The sequence below is a fragment of the Epinephelus lanceolatus genome, chromosome 8 (genome assembly GCF_041903045.1).
Source record: "Epinephelus lanceolatus isolate andai-2023 chromosome 8, ASM4190304v1, whole genome shotgun sequence".
NCBI classification, from domain to species: Eukaryota; Metazoa; Chordata; class Actinopteri; order Perciformes; family Serranidae; genus Epinephelus; species Epinephelus lanceolatus.
The window spans coordinates 27432267-27449764 of record NC_135741.1 but is presented as its reverse complement, the minus strand read 5'-3'; the positions used below and the strand labels follow the sequence as shown (position 1 = coordinate 27449764).

The following is a 17498-nucleotide window of genomic DNA, read 5'->3' as shown; positions in this document are numbered from 1 at the left end:
GCGCCACCTAGCGTCAGTGGTGTTGCGTTGCACTGTCGCAAAGACCAAATTGACCGTGGGGATCAGAGATAATTAATAAAAAGTAGGCTGTAAAGCCACTGGTATAGCTCTATATATATATGTAGAATGAGAATGTGTGTGGACACTCTACTAAATAAATGAGTAAAGACACCGAGCAACAATTATCAGATTTATCTGAAGAAAAAACAAATATTAATGCAAATAATTATACCAGAATGCACAGTACCAGTAAAAAACAGCTCACAGTAAATTATACCAATATGTACAGTATCAGTACAAACAACAGTAGACACAGTGGAATTATACCAATAATAATAAACGGTACCGTATGGAAACGATGCGGCCGGTTGGAGCTCAAATTGAATAGGAAACAAAGTCCAGTGTTCAATTAGCTGGGCGTAACTTAGCTGGGCGATGTCCATCGATAGCTGCCTCCGTGAGAAGAGAACAGAAGGAAGGGAGGGGGGTATCACTGTCCAAGCGCTGCCGTAGAATGGCAACGAGGATGTCAGCCGACCAACACTCGCTACCCGGTTCCTGGTTACGGCGATTTGCGATGCTGGCCAGCTAGGAATTAACTAGCAGCCAGTACAGTACAGTCCTCTCTCGTCTAGCTAACATTTAGCCGTGTTACTGATCCATTTGAAAGAAAGCGAGGTGGGCATCGGTTTTGAAGCCTTTTTGGTCACAGAACTCCCTCCATCTCTTGAACGCCTGACTGAGGTTTACTCTTGTTTTTCCTCTTCTTTTATCACTCTCCTTTTTGCTCTTCTTTGCCTCCCCAGACAGAGGACCTTGTTTTCTTTTGCTAGGCCGTTTTTCACTTGTCTCCAAACTTTGTTTGTCTGCCAGTGTGCTCGTGACTCAATTATCCCATGCCCAACTCCTCATAAGGACTCGCTCCAGTCCCTGATTGGCTGACCGACCAATTTCGCAATACATGACGCGTTTCCTGCCGTAAAGCAGATTTTTTCCGCAAAATTTCGGCACCGGTGGCAGAAGGTTATTGCACAGCCACTAAGTAACCTATGTAAACGTTGAAAACAAAGCTGACAAATGGAAGGGCAGTATTGCAGGATCTCTGTGTAAAAAGGGCTGTAGTTCCTGTTAAATTACTGGGATAATCTTTTAGGCCCCGGTAGTGATTTTCACTCTTCATGTATGCACTACATTTAGGAACATTGCTATCTTGCACCTTTTCACTCATGCCATGGCAGTTGTTCGATGCCAGTGTTCTTGTAATGTATTTAATAATCAACATGTTTGCAAGACAAGTATTGACATGTAATGTAAACAAATTGGATTCAAATGCGTCATCAGCAGAGTCTGTGATTGGTTTGCATGCTCCACATTAAAGACTCTTTCATCAGATGGATGTAATCTTATTACAGGCTCGTTCCTGCAGTGTTACTTTCATCCACAACACAGCTGTACCTGCAGTTTCCATGAAATGTCACAAGAAAATTGGTGGTACAGTTCCATGAAAATCAATCCCTGCTCCCATTTACACATGACCCCAAGCAGGAAATGTTCCTGAACATTTCAGGGATAGACTGCATGTGTGAAAGGGGCTGTAATGATTTCACAGAAGACAAATTTGTGTTATTATCTTTATAGCAAACTAACAACAGTGAGATGAAACAACTTCACAAAGCTGGCAAAAAGTGCCAGTAGTTAGTGTAGTTTGAACATGGAAGTTACCGTCTGCACCTTCAAGGCCTGTTATGTATGATTAATGTTTTTGGGGAAAGCCAGACAGGCAGTAACTCTGAAATTGCAGAAGCTCAGTAAACGTAAAGTTGCAGGTTGAAATCTCCAGATTGATGAGGAGAGAGAAAAGGTTTCTCGAGGCCTCTGTGTACTAAAACCTCTCGCGCTGCCCCGAGTCATAACTACCTAAGACGGACAGCCTTATTATCCTGTATATCATCAGAACACAAGCTGCAAAAAAGTATGGTGCATCTCATCATAGGACCATAATCTTTAACCATATTGTCGTTCCTCCTTGCCTTGATTTTTATAGACAGTGTTCATAATCTACTCAGAATTGTGCTAAGTGTTTAGGTGAATTGGAGTGAGTGATTGGTCTAAAAACTTACATGCAGGGATGAAATGTTGCTTGCTTTTTATAACAGCGCTCATAAATTGCTTTATGATCTCTGGGCTCTAAAAAAGTGCCTTGGAAGAGACAATCTTAGACAATGTTTTATGTCCACAGCTTGTTAAGCACATGGGTGTTTCACTGTAGCATCTGGATATCGCAGGAAAACATATGCGGACACATCTGCTTCGGCACAAACGAGGAAGAAAAATATGAATCTCTTCCCTGGACGAGGTTCATCAAAAAACTGACGACTCATAGCTCATTTTGTGCCGTTTCAAGTTCTAAGCTGCACAATCTCTCTGAGCAGTGTAGAAAGCAGCGGCATCCCAAATCAGCATGTGTGAGCGATGATCTGATTTGACCTCATGCTGGTCTGAAATCTGAAAACTATCTGAGGCTTTCTGTCAGCAGGCTGTAGGCCCACTTCAAACAATGAGCTCCCTCCAGCACAAAGAGACAGGGATGTTTTTGCTTTTCATTTGTCATCTCCAAATCACAGATTGGATTAAAAAGTGTCTACTTCATTTGCTATGAGTGCCTTGTTGGACAGTGGTAGTGTATAAAAAGTATAATTCACATCAAAACACCCATTAAACAAATCATAAACTCTGCTTTATAGCTATAGTGTTGATCTTAAATTTTCCCTGCAAGTCGGCACAAGGCCCTCTGTTGTCTCAGGCCACGGGGGAAATTGTGAAATTGTTTTCAGGTCCGGGATGTTTGATGAGAAACACATGTTGGAGCTGGCGAGCTACTTATCATTCACCGTTTGCGGCTTTCGGGGTTTGCCTCACCACGCCGCTCAAAGTGCGCCACGCTTAGCAATTATACCTCTCAACGCGGAAATGTGCCTTTAACCCGAAACACATGGAGACTTCTGTTTCTCCAGCTGCTAAGTAAACATTTCTCGTAGTTTGGAAACCGCTCAATTGCGGAGTGCGTTTACTGTCCCTAAACTGGGGACCTCATTATGGAAGTGAGTTTAGACAGACTGACTCACGTCCACACACACACACACACACACACACACACACACACACGCGCATGCGCGCGCGCACACACACAGAGCACACGCTGATGCTGCACATTTCCAGACTTCAGAGACAGTTCCTCTCTTTTTTCCCTTTTTTTCTCAGTTATCATGACTCTTCAAAGACACGCTGCTGTATTCTACCACTGGTGTAAAGGATAGATTTGCCTGAGGATGATTCATCCCCGATGTTAAACAGCCTAGTCTATTTCTGCTCCATTATCATTACAAATCTGCCTGTTAACTGTGTTTTCCCTGCTGTCTCAACTCACTGATCGTTCTCTTTATTAGTGGATACTACATAGAAGATTAGAAACCGCCTCCTTGCTTGTGCGAGACGAACTGCCAGTGGGAAAGTGCATAAATAGAGTGAAATCAATTGCACTGTACCAGTGTTTCCACTCAAAAACACTCCTCTGGGGACTTCCTTCTGAAACTAATTCCATCATAAATATACATGCGTTACACGAAAACACACTGTCTGCCGGCGGAGTAACTGTGAATTAATTTGCCTTCAGACACTCTTAAACAAGCCTTGTTAAAGATCTTATCTTGTTGCTAATGGTCCACAGGCATTTATCTTCATTTAGCCAGATGCGTTGCCGTCCTTGGGTGCTGCTAGAGTTGATTTTTTTTTTTTTTCTTTGCTCGGGATATCTTTTTTTTTTTCCCTTTTTTTTTTCTCGAAGCACTTAGTAAACCAGCAGAAAGATGCCGACCCCTATCGCATCCAGGCACCCACTCGAGACATATTAGTTACAAGGCTTTTAAACCAGTTAGAGGGAATCTTTACTATGTACAGTATTTACACAGTAAAAAGCACATCCAGCCAGCAGCACAGTGTTTGATGATGTAAAAGGTGGCACCTCTCTCCCAGGTTGAGTTGTTATTTTGGTTTTGGTTGGTTGGCTGGTTCATTTGTTTGTTGGTTGTTTGTTCATGCATGATGCTTTTTGTGATGTGCAGTGCCAAGCTGAGAATTATGTTCTCCACTGTGTAGGCCACAGAGAGCCCTTAGAGCCCTGCACCTGTACACCAGGAAGTGTGATAGAAGTCAAACATCAGATGAAAAGAGCAGATGTGCACTCATAACTCTGAATCTCTTTATTTTTAAATCTACGTTTCGCTTTTGCACATATTACCTTCCTCAGGGTAAAACTGTCATATGTAGTCTAAACATAGAATAATTAATAGTCTAGAAAGAGGTCACGTACATGTATGTAGCCAAGAAAGACCTCTTAACATCTTGATGTCCACATATCCACACAAGAACCAGCAGGAGGATCACAAAGTAAAACGTTTCGATGTATGCATTTAAATCAAGTCTCCAAAAGAATGCATAATGCATTCCAGTCACACATGTACATGCAATATTAAAAGGAATACTTGGCCTACAAAATGACCATTTGTATATAAATAACTCACTCTGTGTTATGTTGAATTCGTGAAGAAACCTTTGTTTTTCTCACATGCTTCAGCGGTAAATGAAGAATCTAAAACAGGGAACATTCTTCATGAATTGAAGTTCAGTCAGAAACACTTTAGTCAAAAGAACTTTATTTCCATGTCCACATTATATTGTATTATATTTGGCGATATGGCTCTGTTCTGGGGCCTCTCTGCCTTTCCTCAAGCCTATGCAGAAGGCCTCTTCCACATGCCTACATGGAAAGCCTAAGGCGGAGAGAGCTCACTTCTCTGCCCTTCCATGTGCCTACATGGAAAGCCTGAGGCAGGGAGAGCAGCAGCAAAGACCGCCTGGAACAAAACAGAGCAGCATCAATGGAAAAAAAGACAGTGATAAGTCAGACACAGTATGAAAGGAGGACCTGGGGTGGAGGCAGGTTGAAAAGTGGCTTGCAGAGGAAGCAGCAACAGTAGGCAGGTCAGAGCAATTTAAATAGGGCGCCCTGAATGAGATTCACCAAGTGGTTGCATAGAAAGGAATCTCGTGATCTATCAGCTGACTCCCTTCCATCAGTCAGCTGCTCCATCAGTTGATTGGGCTGCTTGAGATCAGCTGATGTAGCTGGGATGTGAGCTGCCTGAACTAGCGCTATGCTCAATTAAATGGCAACTGCGATTAACAACAGCAAAAGTGTATCAAAACATTAATTTGCAAACCCTCAGTACAACCCAAGTCCCCTCTGTCTGGTCGTATGCTCAGTCCTTCCCAAACACGTGCATTTTCATTAAAATCTTACTCTACTAGAATTTTCTCCATTTTTGGATTCTTCATCCACTGTGAAGGCATGCAAGAAAAGGTTTTCTCGACAAATTCAGGGCAACATGGGGGAGTAATAGACATACAAATGGTCATTTTGTGGGTGAAGTATTCCTTTAAGGTTCAAGAAAATAAAAATGTTTGTGTGGAATATCTTTTAAGTAAATAAAGATAAATAATCTCAGAGTAAATACTCACACAATAGAAAAACATTTTGGATGCAAGCATTTATAAAAGATTATAAGAAAACATATTCCAAAATAGCACACATAAATCTTACATGTAAAATATTGTGGTTAAGGAAAAAAACAAGAATCTTTGTTACTTCCTGTAAAATAATTGTCAGAATCTTAATAAAGAAGTCAGACAGACATCAGTCAGACATTTGCTTGCGTACGTTCACAGACCTGAAAGTATCGTCTTGATGACGCTGCTTTTGTAATCAGATCCTCTAAATCATTGCAGAAGTAAAATATTTTGATCAGCAGTTTGTTAAAACATCACACTGGACACAAGTGTGCGGTCTATTGGATATGTGTCAGCACTTCAGGTGGGGCTTTTAAAGTCAGCGGTGTTTCCTTCAGTCTCTCCAGTCACTGATACCCCTCCACTCAGCCTCTACCCAAGCAGCCAGTGCACTTAACACAAGATTCTTACACCAAGTGTGTGTATACACACTCACATAATGCATCTCAAAGCTGAAATCCAGTCCTGGCCCAACATTTAATTAGGTTTCTTCAGACTTAATAAGACATATGTCAGTGGTAGTGTTGTGTGACAAGTCTTGATGTGAGATATTATATGGTGCTGCTCGGTAGATAATGCACATTATGTAGCCAGCGGTTAACAGTTCTACTCTAAAGCCTTTTTCTCTTGTGTTAAGTGATATAATATAGAAATACATTTCAGTTATTTGGAGCAATTTGCATATTTCTTAAGTTGATTCGGTGCCTTGGAAGTCTTTTAGCTCAGCCCATCCAGCAATTAATTTTTTTCGATGTAAAATGAGAGAGAAGCAGAATCCAGCCTTATTATACGGGTGCCTTGGGGAGGCGAGGGATTAAGATGGTTCTAATGAGGTGACGGCTGTAATAAGAGTGTCTTCAGCAGGCCTCCAATGCACCACCTCTAAAACAGGGCTCCTTATCAGCGAGGTTTAGGAGTCGATAAGAGCCAAAAAAAGCCTCCTTTTCTGTCTCCCTTCACTTCTCCTCCTCTGCCTCCCTCCTTCCACTGTAAATGAGTCTGATCCCTTTCAGATGTGATTCAATTAATTTCTCTTAGATTTAATTACAAGCGAAAGAGTCCAAGTTATCCCTCTCCCCTCGATAGGGGGTCCACGCTGCCTAACAAGCTTCCTCTGGTGAGTCAGGAGAGTCTTAATTACAGTTTTTACTTTTCTTTTATCCCACTTTTTCCCTTGTCTTCTCCCTCTCCTCCCTCTGGTCTCATCAGTCTATCCCCCTGTTCTCGCACACGTTTGTGCTTTTTATTCAGGAATGGATTTCGAATGGGGAGCAGTTATCTACATCACTGGTTCCCAGCCCTTTTTGGGTTCAGACTCCATACAGCCAAGCAATGCCTTCTCCAGCACATTTTCACTTTGCTATGCCCCTCGGCGGGCAATATTGATGCCAAAGGCACCCTTAAATGTCTTTATGAGATGCACTGGGCTTCAGCTATATCCACTTTAAACCCATCTGTGGCAATACTTGACACAGAGAGCAACCGACATAGTATTAAGAGCAAAATAGTCTGTGTAGGTTGGGAGGAAGGGGAGCTGGATGGGTCAAACAAAAGCTGACTTTTACCAACTTTCACCCAGGAGACTTCGAGTTTATGTCCCTGTGTGAAACCAGAAGTCTGTGTTATTTTAAAATAACCTTATGCAACTACATCCCTTGTGAAACCATAAGTCACTGGTGTTCTATCGTAACTTTGCATAATATATATACGGTTGCGTGCACAGAGGTAAATACACCACGTTACATTACGTAACAAATAAACTTTTTTTAACCCCAAATCATGATCTTATTTCTAAACCTAACTAAGTAGTTTTGTTGCCTAAACCTGACCGCAACCTTTGTACAACATTACGTGTCAGGCAGTGTTTCAACTGTGCATCAAATAGATGTGCTAAAGGGTGCCCTGTGTGTCCCAATCAGACACCAAGGGCATGACAAGGCAATGGTATTGGTGTCATGCCCTTGGTGTCTGATTGGGACACCAAGGGCATGACAAGGCAATGGTATTTGATGATTTGATGTCATCACAGGTTGTATTTCTCCATTAGTAGTTCAGTGAACGCTGTGTTTTGCTTTGAGCACCCTGAGGAGGAACAGCTCCTCAGTATTCAGAAGAAAAATGCATTTACCTTCACCTCCATGTTGGGCCTTTGATGTCTTCCCTATTTGATAGTTGCTATGTTTGATTCATTTTGCAGTAACTCAGTAGCCTACAGGACTTTGCAGTAGGTGCAGTCCAGTATTTATCATTGCATTTGAATGTAGCACGTGATGTTTTTTTCTCTAGGCCGTTATCAAAACCCGTCATTTTGTAACTCCCTCTGTCAAACACCTGCCTGTCCCAAAAAAGTGCTGCAGAGACAGATTTTTGGCAGCAATTTGCCATTCAAATACTTGCCATTATACCCTGTAGCATTTCATGCCACACCAGTGTGCGAGTGATAACGCATGCCTTTGATAAAAAAAACAAAAAGAACAAAACAAACTGCTAAGCTATGGTCTGCCCTCATGAATGTGGCCATTGTTCAAGATAAAGTCATTATCCAAAACTCTGGACGCTGGCCTAATCTTTTCTAGATAGTATGGAAAATTATGTAAAAACAGCATGATTCACACTCACTGGACTTTCTGAGCAGCCGAGGCCATAAATGTGCCTGCAGTGGGACTGTTTGTCCTCCTTTCTGTCATCAGCAGCAGTAGGCCGTTGTGAGGTTGTTATGGTGACGAACGACCTGACTACACAAAAACATGTGGCTTTTAGCATTTGCATTTACCACATTTGTTTACCTTGTACTCTCCGTCCTTTTTTCCAAACAAAGCTTTTTTATTATTATTTCATGTTGTTGAGACGGAGCACAGAGGAGTTGTTGAAAGACGTATATTGACTTTGTGCTGCGACCCTGCATGTGACCTGAACAGTGCTCCTGTGTGTGTCTGTGACATTTGTTGTGTGTGTGTCTCACTTGTTTGTTTCCTAAAGGCATCGTCTTCAACCAACCGCGTCCTGGACAACCAGACTGTCGGAGAGCTGAAGGCTGAGATCGTCTCTTTGAAGGGCTTACTGCTCAGCAGGTAACAAAGTTATCCAGACCCCTGTCACATGAAACAGGGCAGGTGTGTGTGTGTGTGTGTGTGTGTGTGTGTGTGTGTGTGTGTGTGTGTGTGTGTGTGTGTGTGTGTGTGTGAAGGGCGAACAGCTCACTGTTTTCATTGACTTTTGTGTTCCTGGATGTTGTCCGTTTGAACCATTTGACAGGAACAAAGCTCTTTGTAATTCACTCAAACATGCTATATGTTAACTTGGGCCACATTTCATTTATACCTGACATTAAAATACTTTTTAACACCCCACATAATCTCATGTCACTCTTTTAAATGACTGTTACTTTATTTCTTTGGTTTGCACATGTAAAAAACAGCATATTATCAGATTGAGGCCCAAACATAGATTCAAGTCATTTTAACAGTTGTATCAGAAGAGTCCAAAAAGCCAAGCAGTGTGTTGTATTTCTCCCCTTCAAGAGTGCATAACAAGCATGAAAGTTATTTTATGACTTTGGAAACAGCGATTTGACAACTCTTAACTCACCGTGTGCAGTTACCATTTTTTTTCCTGGAGCTTTTGATCACATTTTGTGGTCTTCCCTGCTAGTAGAGTTTGCTTTGTTGTCATCACGTGACTGTATGGACCCACCCAGTGTGATTTAGAGACAGCATCAACTGACCATTATAAATGCTGCAGAATAACAGATACGTTCACAGGCAACTTACATGGTTAGTGTTTTAAAAAATTATCAAACACATGAGCTGTTCTCAGCACATTGAAATATCACAGCTATCCTTTCAAAGTTTTGTTTTTTAAAAAATGGATAAATGCCATAAACACTTAATCAGGAAAGTAGGTAGGAAAGCAGGAGAGGCTTCTAGATGGAAATAGTATTGATAAATAAAGACAGCAATTCTCTGTTTTTGGCAGAGTTTTCAGGGCGTCATGGTCAACAAAGTCCAAATGCTAGATGCAAATGAAACACACATTTTATATATGAATCTTTATTTCTGTATCCTTAAAATTATACTATGCAGGATTTTCCTAAAAAACAATAAAGACTGGTACAAAGGTTAACCCTTCTGAATCATCACTTATGACTCATTAGAAATGTGTGGTCGTGTATTTATCGGCAGAGACTCTGCCGTCTGCCTGTATTTTCTCATTTTGCTGTGTTCAGGACGTTTCTGGGCACAGCGAACAGGCATGGTTGGGACTTTTTAAAAAGATGGGGACAAGGTGCCAGACTGTAGGCAGCAGGCTACCAAGAGGAAGCTATAAAAACTCAAGGACACAGCGCAGAAAAAAATGCATATATAGTTACACGAAACGGCAGGCAGACAAAGCTCGTTAAAAAATGAGAGTGAATCTGGGGTTGGCTGGCGATACTGTTGACAATGGGACCAGTCTGTAATGTCACTTTAAATTAAAAAGCCAGATTAAAAACAGAACTCTTTAATTTACTTTTGCCTGGTCTGTTGTGACTGTGTGGAGATTTGCCTTGGTTGACGTTATACTCCCAGCCTGAAATATGATCCCAGTATGGAAATATTTCTGTTTAACTCAGGTTCAGTAACATAACCTGGTCCAAAGTGAGTTTAACTACTTCAGCCTTAAACACCTGCTGCGGCACATTAAAAGCTGTTCATATTCTCAGAACTGTTGCTCTTTTTACCTGACTGGAGTTTGCAGACCTGAACGTAACTGATAGCCCTTTTCCCTACGTATGGGCTAGCTTGGCTTGACACTCTTTGACTCAGCTTGTTAGCCCAGCATGGCAAGGATTCGCATCTCCACACAACAGGGCTACCCACCTGAAGTTGTGTCTTTAACTGATGACGCACTTGTTTAGAGTCGATGGCATTTAAATGTAGTGCCCTCTTTAGTGCTGTTTACTACTACACTGTGCAACAGTTGTTGGTAGCCAGCTGTTTATCATCATGGAATTTTAAGCTGTTAAGATTTTGCTCGCCATTTATCACTGATGAAGTATCTGCAATGCTTGGCAATAGCAGCAAAGGCTATTTAGTCGTGTTGCAGAATCATCCTCAATGGTAACGAAGCCATTTGACATCAATGCAACCCGCTTTGAGGCAGGCAGGTGCACTTTGACCCAACTCCAGGGCTGGTCCACCTCAGACAGAAAGTCAGTTTTAACTGGTAATGAAAATGCAAAAAAATGCGGTATGATTTGACTCAGCACTGCCAAAAGTAGCACTGAGGAGGGAAATTGCAATGCATGTTGGGATGTTTTTAGGCTTTTTTTGCAGTGAATCTGTGGAAGAGAGTAAAAATTGCAAAAATAGTTGAAATTCTAATTCAGATATAATTTATTAAATATCAAAGCTAACTTTTTCCAAAGAGAATAAAACTGCATTGTTCTGAGTTTGTGACTTGTGCACTAGGGCTGTCAAAATTGCTCAAAAATGACGTTCGAATATTCCTTCTAAAAATAACTCATATGTTCGAAACATTCGAATATTTTTTTTCCCGCATTATGTCCACAAGAGGGCAAACTAATACAAGGAAACATACTTGTATATGAAAAATAACTACCTGTAGGTATTTTTATTTCAACATAAAAGTCTTTGAAAACATTTACATACCTACACATTAAAACACATAAAACAGTTATCTATAACATTACGTTATAAACGACCGCGAACCTCTCGCTCGCCCCCCCTCTCTGACCCGTGACCACACCGCCCGCGGAAGTGCTGCGAATAGCCTCGAAGCACCAGACTGTGACCAGCTTGCGCCCCGCAGTGATTGTTTCGGCGTCTGGTCTATTTTCTGCGCGAGCCGCAAGCGAATGTGTCAAGCCGGGTGACGGAGACAACAGCTGGGAGCAGAACCGCTTGTCGACCAGCGAGGAGAAATGCGCGTCTGATGCCAACGCCCACTCGCAAAGAGGACAGCTGCGGTGGTGTTTTTTATCTCTCTCCACAATCGAATATCAATTGTCACATTCAAAGGTCCATTTTTTTTTTTTTTCAAATTTAAATTTGAATTTAGAATATTCGCTGACAGCCCTATTGTGCACTAACATTACCACTTACTGTGCTTGTTTATCTAACTCACCTTGAGTCTTTCGGCACTAGCAGTAGATCTGGATGCAACAGCCTCTGTCATGGTGAAATAGCTTTGTCTGTTGTCTGTTGTCTGTTTCGTATATAAAATCAGGAAGTTGCCTTGCACGGGCTTTAGCAGTAATTTTTGCTGGTAAATGTGAGATCTTCATGTCGCACCTGTCTGCATCTTCACAACCAGAGACAAGCTGCTATAGCCCTTTTTACACAAAGATCGCGCTATAAAACTGCTACGAAGTCTCTTCTTTTTGTCTCCTTTGCATTTTTAGACTGAACCAAACAACGGTCTTTATTCCGCTCCAGTGTGTGATTTTACACAGCATCATGGCTTTGCCGAAGCAAAAGACACGTGACGGGCGTGACATGTATCACATTGGCGTTGGCCTCTAGTGTGACGTATAACAGGACCCCCCGTCCCCCCAAATGGCCAATTTGTGAACCCAAGCCATAGCCGCCATTCTTCTTCTTGGAGTTAGCCACTAACAGCTACTTTTTTAATCTCCCATGGTGGGCCGCACAAGAAACAGATTGTCAAAATGTTATATTTGTGCTGCCCATGATCCCATCTGTCCTGTTTATACAAACTCCATTTTGGCGCCGTAGCTATCTCCCGCGGTAGATTAAAGGCGAGCTCACTCTGTCCCCCATTTTGCAATCATACCTTATGTACAGCACAGCGAGGCAGCATAACAGCATGATATTCCTGCTTTGAACAGGCAGTGTAAAAGGGGCTTATGATTGTTGAAACCATAATAATTTTGTGATAAAGTTGCAGATATTGGACAAAATTTGGAAGGTCGTGCATAATTTACGGGGCGTGGTTGAATTTGCGTTAATTTTTGCTATTAGCGACATCGTGACATCCTGGAGCGGCAGCAAAACAACCATCATGCAGTCATCTTTGCATACCCACGTCTACAGTACAGCACTGTTGCAGCTGGCACGAGAGTTTGTGTTTGGAACTGAATAAATAAAATAAAAGAACACAGTATGTCACATTGCACTTTAAAATGACTTGCACACTTAAATAATCATTAATCTGAAATATGTTTAATCTCAAAGGCACAAGAGGTTCTAATGCTGATTGCACCATTTCTTTTACTTCACAACTTGCCTGGGCCAATTAGCATATTGCAGGCATCAGCTGGTCTTCTGTGTTTTAATGCTTTTATTGGTAAGCAGGATAACCGCACATGTGCATAATTGCTCCTCTGCAACTTCAGTCGTTTTATGAGTGCAAAATGATACAACACAGCAAAAGAAAAATAACCGATAAACTGTAGATACGTTTTAATCAATCATTTTATTTGTTGTCAGGGTAAAATCTGATTGTACCTACCACATGTTAATACAAGGTGGAAAGTATTTTGTGCTACTAAAGGTCTCATTGTATACTGCCAGACATCCCCTCGTTCTTCCCATCTTTGTTCCTCAATCTAGTCAGGCACAGCCCAGCTCAGTCAGGCCCATTAGCATGCATGATTATGTATCAGTGTCTATAATGAAGCCTGAAGTAAGAGTGTACATCAGAAAACCGGCGAGGACGAAAATTGCCTCAGAACTGTCTAGTTGAGCATGTTTTGTTCCCCTCGTACATTCTAATCAGCAATAATCCCTTTGTCATTTGCTTTCTTGACTTCATCCTGACTCTCACAATGAGTTTTCTGGCAAAGGCTTGAATCACAAACTAAAGGCTCTGTATCACCATCTGTCTCCAAACGTGTTCCCTTCCTGTTCAAATGATCCAAATCATCTCCAAACTGTTTTTTTTTTTTTTTTAAAACCCACCAAGAAGTGCTTATCCCATTATGATTCAGCGTTGTCTTTTTGATCTTAAAAGCTGCAGTGGATGTAATTAAAAAAATCTTAGAGCATCTTTACCAGGTGTGACGAACATCTGGCTGTTTGGGGGGGAAAAGCCATTTTCTCTGCTGTAATTATGAGAATTACATAGGGTGCTTTGTGTGTGGCTGCATGCTAAAATGTAAGCCAGCGCTGAGGATATGTTCTCATTCAACACCTGACTGAAGAAACTATATATAGTTTTGTGGTTGCCCAATTATAGCTGATTACATCGTGGGAAAGCTCTTTTTATACATTTTCATCACAGTGAGAAGTGAGGAGTATGATTAGGTTGTGATCAGGCCTCATTTTCTTCCCCTCTCTTGTCTGCCCCACTTTCCATAGGCGACAATTCCCCTCCACTCCCAGTATTCCCAAAATCCCCTCATGGCAGATTCCCCTGAAGCCGCCATCGGCGCCCGGCTCGCCGCCAGTCAACCACACCAACAGCAGCAGCGACATTTCCCCTGTCAGTAACGAGTCTACCAATTCCTCTCCAATCAAAGATGGACACCACAGCTCCCAGGATACACTGGGAGGGCCTGACGGAGCGCATGCTATCAATGGAGATGACGTCACGTTGGGGCTCGGCGCAACGCTGCCCCTGGACCTGAAGGACCAGGTTCGCATGGAGGTGCAGGGAGAGGAGGAGAAGAAGGAGGAAGAGGAGGATGATGTGAGCCACGTAGAAGAGGAGGAGGAGGAGGAGGACGGTGTAAGCATGCAAACAGAGGATCGGCGAGGTGGGGATGGACAGATTAATGAACAGGTGGACAAACTGAGGCGGCCCGAGGGTGCCAGCAATGAGAGCGAGGTGGATTAGACAGAAGTAGAAAGCACAAACACCCTCTCCGAGCACCACCTCTCATCTCTGCTGACGGCTTTGTTTTACTCTGCTCTCTCTCTCTGCTCACACTTGTTTGTTTTTTTTTTGTTTTTTTTTAATCCATCTTCACTGTCTGTTTCAACTTGTTTCTGTAATATCTTAATCTTGAGCAAAATGAGGAGTAGGCGTGGGCGTGAGAAGACATAAAACTGACAAATATTGGAGTGTCTAGTTGACACAGGGCTTACCTCAATTTACTTTTCATCATGCAAACTAAATGATTGCATGCAGAACCAAGTACCATGCTGTGACGTTTCTTTGAAAGGAGAAATGACGAGCAATAGTCAAATCAGAACGACTGTAAAAGGCTGTGTGCAGTACTAACCGTGTGTGACTTTTAATTTCCATGATTTGATCAGATAATTCACAGCTTTGCCTTGGTGTCCTTGTAATTGTACTAAGGCTCACATACAGACCAAAGAGGCAACACTGCACAAAATAATCTCTCCCGTGTGGTGCAGCTGTAGGTCAGGAGTCATATGTTGGCACTTCAGTCTCAAAGTTACCGTGAGCTTCCAGAGAAGCATTAGCAGAGTTTGTCTCCCTGTTGATGGCAATAGGAGAGGACAAGCTCTTCCAGGGCCGGAGCTTTTAGCCTCTTTTATGTGTCCTTTCGCATTGGTGTCAGTCTGTCAATAATTCACAAGGCCAGCAGGGTGGCATTTGGGTGAAATAAAAGCCCTGAAATTCGAGATTAGAATGTGATGACGGGCTTTGTTCCATGCCGGTGTCAGAGTGCTCATACGCTCAAAGGAGGGGAAGATAAATGTTTTTTCCCCCCGCTTTCCTTTTTCACCGAGGGCTGAATTGTGCATCTTTTTTTTTTTTTTTGCGAGTGTGTTTGCGCGTGGCAGGCGAGAAAACCCAGACTGTCTGCTGAGCTGTATCTGTGTCTCCAGCAGGGCAGCTGATTTGGTTTGTGAAGTATGTTAATAATCAAATGATCAACAAATAACAGATGTATTAGTTCATGCAGCTTGAAATGTCAAGGAGGCTAAAAGCGGAAATCTAATACAGAAAGCCCAGTTGCATTGTATTATTTTCTGTGACAAACCCCGAGGTCCAAATTATGTAGGGCCTCCTACGGTGAGTAATCTTTACAGAAAACGGCGCCAATATTTTGTAATTAAGCTGCAGTAAGACAACGAGGGCTGCCACAGATGGAAGTTGCAGAACTTGTATCACTTTTTTTTTTTTCCCTGAGTGTGGAGGTGGATAGGGGAAGTTAGAAAAAAAATGCCCCATGATTGAAAAGGAAAGTAATAAATGAATACTTGACTTATTGAATTACTCACTGTGTCTCCAGCTAACAAGAAGAGTCCATGAGTGAGAAGAAGGGATATCAGCTCTGGTGCCACTTCCACCTCCCATCACATGGCCTTCATAGGAACACAGAAAAGGTAGAGGGGCACTGCACATCTCTGTGTGACACCCGTCCTAACCTACAGATTATGTTTGGCTATATTTCTGTTAAATGTGTCGACTGAGGAGACGACAACAATGCAGTATGCTGTAAATTATATTTTTTGATCTAGTAGAAATGAATTTGTATGTATGAATCAGGTTGGTTAAACAAAATACATAATCAGGAGGTGTAACTTATGCTTCTTAGACACTGTAGAACCAGTCCTCTCTGTAACCTGCTGATTACTGTCTGAATGTCAGCTAAAAGTGTACACAAGTGTAATAAATCTGGTTTATCTCAAGTATAATCTCTGTTATATTCATTTGAGACCATCTGGACACTAACCACAAGCTGCTGTGTGGTACTATTAAAGGCTAAACTTAATATTACAGAGATTTTCATGTTTATGTTTTTCCTTCAGCTACATAAGTATATAGTTTGGGACACACAGCAGCAAAGAACAGGGTGCCGGTTGTAAATCCTATGAGAGTAAAATGTACCTAATTTGTATTTCCATCCATCCAGTAAACATCAGAGGATAGAAAAATGCACAATGAAATGTGAATGTGATTGTGTGTGTTCAGGTAACATTAAACATTAAAATCAGTTTGGTAACAATAAAATGCATCCATTGTCCAAGTTTGAGCCTTAGTAACAACCTCTGTAGATTTTTACCATTTTAAAGAAATCCAAATCTAACATGTCTGAATATCCAAAGGCCCGTGAATTCAAAAATCATTTTGAGGTCAACATTTCTGATTGAATCTTTGTGGTTCCTGAGCTTTCTGTTTTTTGTATCAGCTCTCCGAACCAGCTGTAACATACCTATAAAACCAGATACAGATGAGAATACTACAGTACCTCTCAGAGAGCATGACAGGGCAGGGACTTTCAGCATTTTTTTTTCAGCTTTCTTTCTGGAAATGAGTAAGTGACATAGTTAAACATTGTCTGTGTGTGTGTGTGTGTGTGTGTGTGAAGTGTTGTTTATTTGTGTAGGTGGATCGACATTGTGTCTCTTGGTTTCTGTTGTGGGAGTAGTGCTGTCTCAAAAAGGGTTTCCTATTCTATTTTGAATACACTGGACATGGTGAAGATAGCCATTACAGACTTAGATGTAATTTGTGTGCTTGATTTTTAAATTAATATTTTTTATTTCATCCAACCATGCAGACAGCTCTGAGGCAGAGTGAGAGAGGCAGAGAGGAAGATCAGAAAGGAGAGGTAGTGTAATGATTGCAGAGACAAGAAGGTAAGACTGGTCACAGTAATCTGATGTCACCAGGGTGAAAAGAGGAAGTAGTGCCATTTACTGATGAGAGGTGTTTAAAAGAGACCAGCTGAACTGATAATATGCTATTTCTATCACCATGCTCGTGGCCCTGTGGGTTTTTAATGCTCAGACCAAAAAAAAGAATCCACATCACATGCTAAATGTAGATATTGTTGTGCTGTGTGTAAACCACCAGTGGGGCAAAAAATGTCACAGTTGGCCTGAGGTGGCACCAGAGAAAAATGAGATGGGTTTGTCCTCTTTACAGTGTCCATTTTAGGACATCTCAGAGTCAGCTTGTCAGGCTTAGCTTTACACTGTCAGACTTTGTCA

The 17498-nt window shown here is 41.8% G+C and overlaps 1 protein-coding gene across 2 annotated transcripts in view; it reads left to right on the top strand.

Moving 5' to 3' along the window:
- Window positions 1–16193, top strand: part of pex14 (peroxisomal biogenesis factor 14) — a 54888-nt gene extending 38695 nt beyond the window's left edge. Inside the window, exons 8-10 of one of the 2 annotated variants that reach the window (XM_033629378.2) lie at window positions 8605–8696; window positions 13947–14316; window positions 15794–16193. In XM_033629378.2, coding sequence (XP_033485269.1) covers window positions 8605–8696; window positions 13947–14316; window positions 15794–15817 — 486 coding nt within the window. In that variant the 3' untranslated portion in view covers window positions 15818–16193. Of the gene's footprint in view, window positions 1–8604; window positions 8697–13946 lie in introns of both variants that reach the window. The other variant, XM_078170115.1, reaches the window with a different exon arrangement.
- Window positions 16194–17498: the final 1305 nt, after the last annotated feature.